This window comes from Pleuronectes platessa, chromosome 17 (assembly GCF_947347685.1).
Source record: "Pleuronectes platessa chromosome 17, fPlePla1.1, whole genome shotgun sequence".
Lineage (NCBI taxonomy): Eukaryota > Metazoa > Chordata > Actinopteri > Pleuronectiformes > Pleuronectidae > Pleuronectes > Pleuronectes platessa.
The window spans coordinates 7,275,245-7,285,287 of NC_070642.1; the positions used below are offsets into that span (position 1 = coordinate 7,275,245).

The following is a 10,043-nucleotide window of genomic DNA, read 5'->3' on the forward strand; positions in this document are numbered from 1 at the left end:
CTAGGGGAGATGGATTAACGTTCGTCCAACTTTTCCTTCTAAAACATGCTTGTGCTGTCGGTAAGAAAAAAAAAATTCCAAAAAGTGTAACTGTAGTTAATTTGCATGCCTTTAGGTTCTGCCTTAAAAAAATATCTCCTCATTCTGTATCCTGTAATCGAAGACAGAAGGCCTTATCAAAGCAGCGCGGCAACATATAGGGAGTGTAAGAAAAAAACACACGTTTTAACCGGATAGGGAGGGCGGGGGGGTAAAATAAATCCAACCAGTATCGTCATATGGGATGTAACCTTTGTGATCTGTCGAGACGTTTTTTGCTTTAACTGTGGGAGCATGTTCCCTTGTAGATTTAGCTGTGGTATATGTTGCTAAGAACTAAACCCCTGTCCCTGCGTTACAAAAACACTGTCATTGCAAATTAGACGCTGAATGTGGAGGAATCAGTATCGGAGACGAAAGAGAAACTTTTCAAAAAGAGCTAATTTGATGCATCAGACTGGAGGCTCATGAGATCCAAGCATTGAAATCGGGATCCCCTGGAGAGTGACCGAGGCTTCTCTTACAGCCGCGGTCACATTCAATTAGAAAAGAAGTACAAGTGTTCATCTGTAGTTGGAGAGCATTTTTATCAAACTTAGTTCTATGTCCCCCGTCACATCCACTTTGTTTCTTTTTGTGGAGAAGCCTGCAGGTTTGCATATCAATATGATGAATCTTTGTTCCACTCTGAGAGAAGAGCAGCCAGTGCGGCATTTTTTTCCACCTTTATCGTTTTGTCTTTTTTCAGTGGAAGTGCACGAAAGTAGTGAGAGGAGCAGTGAATGGCGTTTCATTAGAATACACTGTAGCTACTAGAGGACGGCCCTTACTGTAAAGCCATGTGTTTAGTAGGTTGAACTATCCGCCCCCCCTCTCCTCTTCCTCCTCCTCCACTTACCCCCCCCCCGACCTTTCTTCAAGTATTTCTCTCAATCAGTCGATCTTTTTGTACTTTTTTACTCCCGTCGCTCACACATTGTACATGACCTGACGGAGGCTTAACGTGGGGAAGTTCAGCGAGGAGTGGAACCTCCCTAGAAAGGATTCAGAAATGACCTCTGAACCCCCCCCCTCCCCCCTCACACACACACACACACACTCTCCAAACCTGCATATTGCAATCGGTGTTCGAAGAGCTAAAGGAGATAGGAAGTGTCGTCATAAGACAGCGTTGCAATAAAGACCCCAGCAAACCACTCCATCGTCTTCTCTCCCAGCAGTGTGGCTTGTCTCCTGTCAACTTTGTATTCTGAACTTCTTTACATAACACAACGTTTCTAATAACAAAACCTGCAGTTACCACTGTTGCTATCAAGATACCAAATGTAAGCGAAGGCGACCGTGTACAAGGATTCTTTTGTAGCATGTATTGTGTCCCTGACGACATGGCTGCACTACTCCCTGTGTTGTGATTTACTCTAATAAAAGGAACTCTATGGGCTCTGGTCTGGTCTGGTGACTCAACGAAACCGCCTCCCGAGCAACGTCACATGTAGATTGCAGTCGCTCAGGCAAGAAAACCTCGATATTATGAAGCACTAGAAATTATCTGAAAATCTTTTAGAACAAACTTAAAGATTAAATTATTATATAATAGTAGAAATTAGAAAATCAGCTAGTGTTGGACACTGCAAGATAAAAATAAAGGAAAGATGGGAAAACGAAGAAGAGGGGGAAAGGAAAAGAAGAAATTCCTCACCCATTTGTTTATTATATCCCCCCATGTGTTAATTCTCTCACCTCCCGGTAGTAGGGGAAAGTGGGGTAATGTGGCACATCGGGTAATGTGAGACATCTAGGCAACGGAACGCATTTGTGGTCATTTGATCATTATGTTTAAAGCCCCTCCCATTCCCCCCTTGCCATGAAGGAGAAGTTGGTGCTGGTGCTGTGGAAAGTATGTTTTTTCACAAAAATTAGTTTTTTGCTTGTAAAAGTAAATTTTCTTGCTTTGAACTTAATCAACTGTTGTGTCAAAACAAATTCTAATCTAATCAGGTAGAAAAACTTATATCATACATGTTGGTGAACTTCCAACATATAAAACCATGTGATTGATGCTAGCTGACGATTAGCCTGAATTGATAAGAGATGTTTTTTCTTAAACGGTGGCTGTGGGGTAAAGTGGGACAAATGCTCACCATGAAGCACAAGTTAAGTTTAGTCTTAAACATAATTTAGTGTTATATTACATTATATATGTTTTATTTTTAATTGTAGAAAAGCCATCATGCCAAATAACTATACACCAGGAAGACAACCTGGGGCCAAACACCCCTCGCAGAGATGGAGAGTGCAGCCGCTGAGGTCATGCAAGGAAAGAAGTCCTTAAGAAAAGCTGGAAGGGATAGAAATATTGATAAGACAGCCCTCAAAAGATTCATAAAGAAAAAAGAGAAAGGGAAAGTAAAATTTAAAACATCCTGAATTAATGGGAAATGTGTAAATTTGACTGATATACCATTTTAGCTCGCCTAGAGGGGAGCAAATGTAAAAAATGTCCCACATTACCCAGCTCTCCCCTACAGAGTGGGTCTCATCATGTCTCACTTATGTCGTATTCCTCAAAATAAAAAAACACCAATCACTTCCCATACTATTAAAACACAGACGTTTTGACTAAATCACTTTGCGCTACTTTACACTTTTTCTACCACATTTTAATGATGGACCTGTTTTTTCTGCTTGGGCTCTGCTGACTTCTTTCCATGCAGTCTCTATGGCAACGTGCGACTTCACAGAAGGTCGGCAGAGATCTGAGCAGTCGGCCTGGATAATGGTCTATTGGTTTTCTGATGGTTTTTCTTTGTATGTTCCCAGGCTGCGAATTACTGACCTCCACTGTATTTAAAGTCTTGGCAGATTTAAACAACAATGTCACTCCCACGGTGGAAATGTATTCATTCAGTAGTGTAGACACAACTTAGAAATATTATCTTTAAATTACCTCCATTTTGTATCACTCCACATTTTAAAGGAAAATATTCACTACACCTTTTCCCTTACAACAGGTAAATATAGGGGAATTTTTCCATTCTAAGGCAGGGAATCAGTGACTTAAGTTTGGTGCCTTAATAGATTAAACCTAACTGGTTTCAAATCAGTTGAAACTACAGTAGTTCCACCGTCAGCAGATACAGAACTAAAACTGCTGCTTAAATGCAGTTGGTAATAATACAACTCAAACTGGAGTCTCTCTCTGCATAATAAGTACTTTGTTATTGATTAGAGCAGCGATGAGTCCGCCGATGGATTTCTAAATAACTACATAACTGGTTTATAAACTGGTGAAATGTCAACCACTAGTTTTTAAAGCCATAGGGGACATTTTCAGAAATCTGCTTAAAAAATGCTGGTTCATTTACAGTTGATCAATGAATTGTCTCAGCTCCTTTTGGTGCTTTTAAATGCATTTAGCTGATGAAATACTTTCACCTAAGTGACACAATAGGAGTATTTTTTAACAGTAGGTGAGTTATACTTGTTGTTACTACTTTTACATAACTGAAGAATGGGAGTACTTCTGTCACCAGTGACCTCAGGGTTTACTCTGAGTTACCATGTGGTTCAAACAGTTCCCCACCCTGACATTTACTCTCAGGTAGAGGACACCAGTTTGACACTTTGTGAAAATATTGAACTTGGACACAGATGTCCACAAACGGCTGGTAAACGTTCAGTCTGCTGTGTTTTTTATTGTTCCACAGGGCAGCAGAAATATATATTGACTCTCTTGCGTTAGTAATGCATCTTTCTCTCACTGGATAAAACAATCCTGAAGTAATGTTCCTGCCCAACCATTAGGTGACCTTGCTGATGTTTTACAACCTAAAATAGTGGCGTAAATGTTTTTTCCGTATTGGTATAAGGGAGCATATGATGTTTGTTTTTCAGGCGGGTTTACACTGAATAAAGCATTAAGAGGTAGAAAGTTTGTTTTCAAAGCAGATATATAAAATAAGAGAAAAGACTTGAGAAAGTCTGTTATGTTTACTAATGACTCTTTTGTGAAAAATTTCAGAAAGCACAGGGATCATTTGGAGGCTTGTGTCAGAACAGAAATCTACAGACTGAAGTCCCAGAGATTAAAACATCACACGTTGTTTTTAAGCTTCAGGCCAACTTAAGAAATTGGGCGACTGTCTTACCCCTTTGCAAATGTGGGAGATGCTTGTCTATTGTTCTAAATGGGTTCACTCAGAGGACAGCGCTTCCACTACATTACATCTACAGTGAGTAAGAAGAGGGAGAGCAGAGCTTTTAGCAAAGGAACATTTATTTTACAGAAAGATTAAACTTCACATCATCATTACTGATAAACTCAAATTTAAGTCACATCGCAGGCTGTGGTTAGCTTTAACTTAAGTGTACAGGAAAATGAGACCGAAAAAATTAAAATGAAGAACAAGTCACCCAGGGTAAGTAATTAGTCCAGTCGCTGATCTGAATCCTGGTCAGAGGTATTTGATGCTGAAGAGTCTCTCGGTTGCTTTGACAGTAAAATACAAATTTGAAGTTTAAGATATAAAAATCAAAGCGACAACTGAATTGTAAGAAACAACATTCTTTGTGACTGGAACACAACTCAGTGCCCTGACACAACACAAGTTTGTACAGAAAAGAAAAATTAGATCTGGGATTTTTCCGGATACGGGAAACAGGACAGAGCATTCCACAGAATGCTACTTTGGAGGGTCTGTGTTGATGCCGTATTTCTCTTTTAGGAGCTTCAACTGCTCCTCTTTCTTCTTTGTGTCCATCTTCTGGAAAGCCTGTAAAGAGTTGGTAAAACAGGTAAGACAATTTAAATATTTCCATTTCAAATATAGTCAGGCATTTCCAAAACAATATCTTGATGTGATCTGACTGAATCCACACAGACACTGTTAGGCTCATACGTACTCTGTTTGCATTGTAGTAGAGAACCACCAGGTAACGGTTGCAGACGTTGAATCCAGACAGATGGTCACAGGCGTTCTTGGCATCAAAGATGTCTTCATAAACCACATAGGCTGTTCCTCTTGATTCGGGTGTGTTCCCCCTGAGAAGATGGCGCAAACACAAAAAACACAGGAAGTAATTAAGCGTGTGTAAACAACATACAGACAAAATATATGTAGGATTCTAATCTCCAGAGTTGAGTTGCAACAGCCAAATCTGTGTTTATCCGCCCAAGAACTATATTTGGTCTTATAAATGCACTATACATCGTCCCTGCACAATTAAAGAAATACATATATTATGAGCATCCTCTATGTTGTCTTTCTGCTATCCCAACACAAATTTGTCAGTATTTATCGGCTGGAACCATGCTGACAAGTGGCTGGGTACACCCTGGGTCTAAGCTCTTTCAATTTGTATTTTTTGGGATTGATCTCAATGCAGATATATTGGACATTATATATATTATAATAAACAGCCGGGCAGTGATTCTTAAAGTGTCTTGATCCAACGCTTGGGACAAAGAAATGTAATCGAGGGTTGATATTTTGCAGTTTAACCAGCAACATATTTATAAAGAAATAAAACCATAAATAAAGAGGAAACAAACATAAATAAAACCAACTACATAGAAATTGAGTTAAGAAAATGTCTGTAAAATCTTGACATAGATAAACATGTTTTCTGCATGGTTTATTCTGTAAACAGTTTTGATATGGTGCACATGAGCAAACACACTAATTGATACTGACATATGGGTGAAAGGATCATATGAATTGCTTTCTATGGTCCAATTGATGAATCTGTCAAGCTCTACTCTATACAGGTCCCCAGTCAATCACAGGGTTGAAAAAGCCAAATTCAATATATAGTCTTCTGAGATCACTGCATGTTTCCATGGTCAAAGCTGGTCACACACTTAACAAATAGTATGGTTTTAATACATTAGTGCCAATGTTATACTTAGTTCTAAATCTGAGGATTCCTTTGAGTCACCCTTAGACGCTCAGATATTAAGAGACAGATCAGACTTCATGTTTTTGTTTCCCTTCATTCAACTGCAGGGGAGGCTGCTGACCCCTTCGCATCTCTGTACGCGCAAATGAAGTGTATAGAAGAAGTGTGTCCCTTGGTCCATTTAGGGCTTGTACAGGTCATAGACACTTACGTTCTGATTTGCCGTATTGGTCCATATTTCCCAAAGATATCGTACATTTCCTCAGCTGTGATCTTGTAAGGAAGGTTCCTGATGTACAGGATTCTGTTCACCTCGGGAGGTAATCGGATCTGCAGGAGATCAGAGAAATTACACTTACTGTTAGACACGGTAGTTGATGAAGCCAGATGAGTCAGATACAATTAAATATGTATGTTAAATGTATATGCAACCAGACGAGAATAATCCCTACTAAGACACTAGGTCATCTTCCTAAAAAATATGTTCACTGTTTCTTCATGGAAACACTTGAGACTCCATCTTACGTGCACTGTAATAAAGTATTAAGTATTACTAATTCCAATATCTACAGAGTCATATTACCACGTCAGCGTTAGATCAATTAATGTTTAGAAGAAGTAAACACAGGATCAACTGAAGTTCCGCTGTTTACATGTGCGGGCGTGTCGTCATATTTCTAAATCAAAGCTTCAGATCACATTTGGTCAAAAATAACTCAACCCAGTGAGTATAACTGTATATTAATTACATTGTAAAATTAAAATCCGTCCAAATAATAAGCTTTAAATAGCCAGTGTGGTTGATTACAGTTTGATAGCATGCTAGCTGGCTAACCACATGCTAACGCTAGCTCTTAGCCGAACCACGGTGAGTCCATCATTTATTTCCTTCACAGAATAAACCAACTCGACCGTGCGTATACTTACATTAGCGCGTTTCGCTGCTTGCATAGCCATGATGAAATTCTCAGAGGGTCGATTAACAGACCGAACAACGAACAAACACTTTTCAACTTCTTCCCTTTCAACGCCAAAATGGGGGCACTGTCGTCGGTCGCCCGATTGTGACGCAGTTCCTGTTTCCGACTATGAAACAGAAGACACATGCAAGGTGGTGCTGCCACCTATTGGGTAAATGTGGACCTACGGATGACGACACTTCCCAAGGCAACAAGTTTAAACACAATTAAAAGTTTAAGTAATGACTTAAAAACATCCCACATACTCTGAATTACATGATAAGTTCACACAATCTTTAATCATGACAATCTTCCACCAATAAAACTGATTTATATTCCATTTAAGCCATATTGTCATTGCAACAAAGTTAAAGGTGTTAATGGCTGATACTCAACTGAATACACTTTAGATGTTTCAGGTGCAGGTGATGTGCACACTAGCTCTCTGCCCTTCCATCAACCTTTCCTCACCTGTGCTTTTCCTCACAGGTCGAAACGTCCTCTGGTTGACTAGATACAGTCAGTCACTCAAGGGAAATATGCACAACAGCAGCTGATGTAAACACACTATTCAGGCACCTCAGATCTAAAAAAGGCCATGATAAATATTTTTCGAGCAGACAGCAAAAAGTTGAGTATTTGCTCAAAATCATGGTCAAATGGCCAAGTGAAACTATTCAGGACTACGGAGCGTGAGGCAATAGCAACAGAGGGATGTGTTACTGTCATTCATTTGCGAATGGGGAAGTAAGTATCTATCTATCTATCCATCTATCTATCTATCTATCTATCTATCTATCTACAACAAAGACTTGTGTGTTTCTTCACATATTAGCTGGGTAAATAAATATTATTCGAGTAACATATAATTAAACATATCGTACTCAAATAATATCTACAATTTTAAACAGACTATATAAATAGGTTGACTTTGGATAGACCTCACGCCCAATTGACACAGTCTGTATAAATTGATTCCCTTGAGCATTAGCCTTGAGCCATGACCGTTCTGACCAGCAACCTATCACTGTTGCTACTGTGAAGGTGGAGGAGTTTCATGAGTAGAAACAAGCTCAGAACTGAGGTTCAGTAATGTACAAAAGCACACATTACTGAATTCTATGCATAGTCTTGTAGGACTTTGTTAGTCCCACCTGCACCCTTTTTTTGATGATTCCTTCCTGACCACGTCTGACCCTGGTACTTATGTAGCCTCTCGGTTTTACCCACCGTCAGGCTCTTTTTTCCTTTGTTAGCTCTGCACTTTCCTCTGCCACACTTACACCAACCACAGCTTTTAGATAAAGCCAACCTGATCCTCATATGTGTTCACACATGCAGCTCCACCCGGGGAAAAGGAGGGGATTTGCAGAATTCAGTGCATGTCTGAAAGCAGCTTGAATGCCATTAATGAATCCAGGCTGCAGTATCAAACAACAGGACATTTGAACACAGGAGAAGATAACTTAATTTAGTAATTCTCTGTCTGACTACTATCACATCTGTTGGTATCGTACTTATGCAAGAGAGAGGACAAGTCACCAGAGAGACGATACACATGCAACAAAATGATCTGTGGAGACACAATAACATGCTGCTGCACTTGTCTACAAACAATGCATGACTCAACACATCTGCGTCATATTTCTAGTACATCTAGTTTCCTTAACTTTCATCCTGACTGTCTGTGCAGGAGGAGGTGCTGATAAAATACCTCCTATAAAGCAACACTTTCCTCATCAGACCTTCAAAGGATTTCTATGATCCGGCACATACTGAGAGTCCCTTCAAAACATGAAACAGTTTACACAGACTGGAGGAATAATTTTTAATGCTTGGCGACTTGTTTGTATTTTCAAGAAAGAAATATATCTCTGTACAAACACAGAAAAATACACACACTGTATATTGTCATCCTATATATTTGTGATGTGTGGAAATATTTTCCTGGTCTCTATTTTTAAAAGATTGAAGTATTTGCCATTCTGAATGTTTAGCCCATGAGAATGTGGGAAGAGAAGAAAATGAAAAAAACAAAACAAGAGAAAAACCCTTTTTCGAATAAAAATACTCTTTTTGCATGTATCATTGTATTTCATTTAGAAAGATTAAAAATACTGCACAATGAAAACTGGACATAGATGTTTGAACAAATACAGGCCCACTGTTTTTAAACCTGTATTGAAGATTTTGTGTTTAGTATTTTATTGGTAGTCATTGTTTGGCTTTTAAACATCTCATTTGTATATTTTATATTTATGCTGTGTGACATAAAGTAAATTAAAACTACAGACTGTATACTGGCTTTTGTTATATATGGGGGTTGTCGTCACATGATTCTCTCTAAACGTAACATTTGATTGTTTGCATTTATGTTGTGTGAAATTAAGTAAAGTAACGAATCTGCTGCGCGTCGCACTCTCTGCCGTCAGGGGACAACAGCGCCACTTCCGGCTCGACGAGAAAAAGGGGGAAACCCGTCGACAGGTGGATAGAAGCGCGTGTAACTTTAGCCGCCAATCAACTAACCATCTAACTAACGCACTTACTAAACAACCAACCAGCTAACGTCGGTTTGCTGTGGAGTCATTCTTTATATTTTATGACAGTATTTTCGGAGGAAGTCAAACAGTTTTTCTGACACATCCGGTCGAACCAGTGGAGAAGTACTGAAGTTCGCGAAGGATGCGAGGAGCTCCGGCGGTCGAGGTGAAGTTAGCTGGACTGACGGTGATCCGGGGATTTATTAACGTTCCCGCCGCCATCATTTCGGGGGTTTGAGGAGACTCGAGGATCCGCAGGACCGAAAACAAGGTGAGTTGTTGTGTTGACTTCTTTTTCATCCTCTGTCGAGTCATGTTCAAACCGCGGGACGGTCATGCTAATGCGCCCGCAGGTCATGTAGCACCTGTTGCCGGCCATCTTATTGTCGGATGCTAATGGCTGCGCTGCCGGCAGATGCTAACGCTTAGCAGCAGCTAATCTACGTCCGAATGTATTGGGAAGTTAGCTAACAGTCACAACCCGAGCGCATGGCGTGAATTAACGAGAAATTAACCCTAGAGTTTGTGGATTTCCTGGAAAAGCGGAGAAATAAATCACACCTGCTCTTGATGAAAAAATAACTATCCATAACCACCATTTGGA

General features: G+C 39.8%; 1 protein-coding gene across 1 annotated transcript; it reads right to left on the bottom strand.

Moving 5' to 3' along the window:
* Positions 1 to 4,297: 4,297 nt before the first annotated feature.
* Positions 4,298 to 7,019, bottom strand: sf3b6 (splicing factor 3b, subunit 6). The gene is made up of 4 exons (XM_053445009.1): positions 6,865 to 7,019; positions 6,149 to 6,267; positions 4,942 to 5,080; positions 4,298 to 4,811 (listed from the first exon to the last, which is right to left on the bottom strand). The coding sequence occupies exons 1-4, from the start codon at positions 6,892 to 6,894 to the stop codon at positions 4,722 to 4,724; spliced, it is 378 nt and encodes a 125-aa protein (XP_053300984.1). The 5' UTR covers positions 6,895 to 7,019; the 3' UTR covers positions 4,298 to 4,721.
* Positions 7,020 to 10,043: the final 3,024 nt, after the last annotated feature.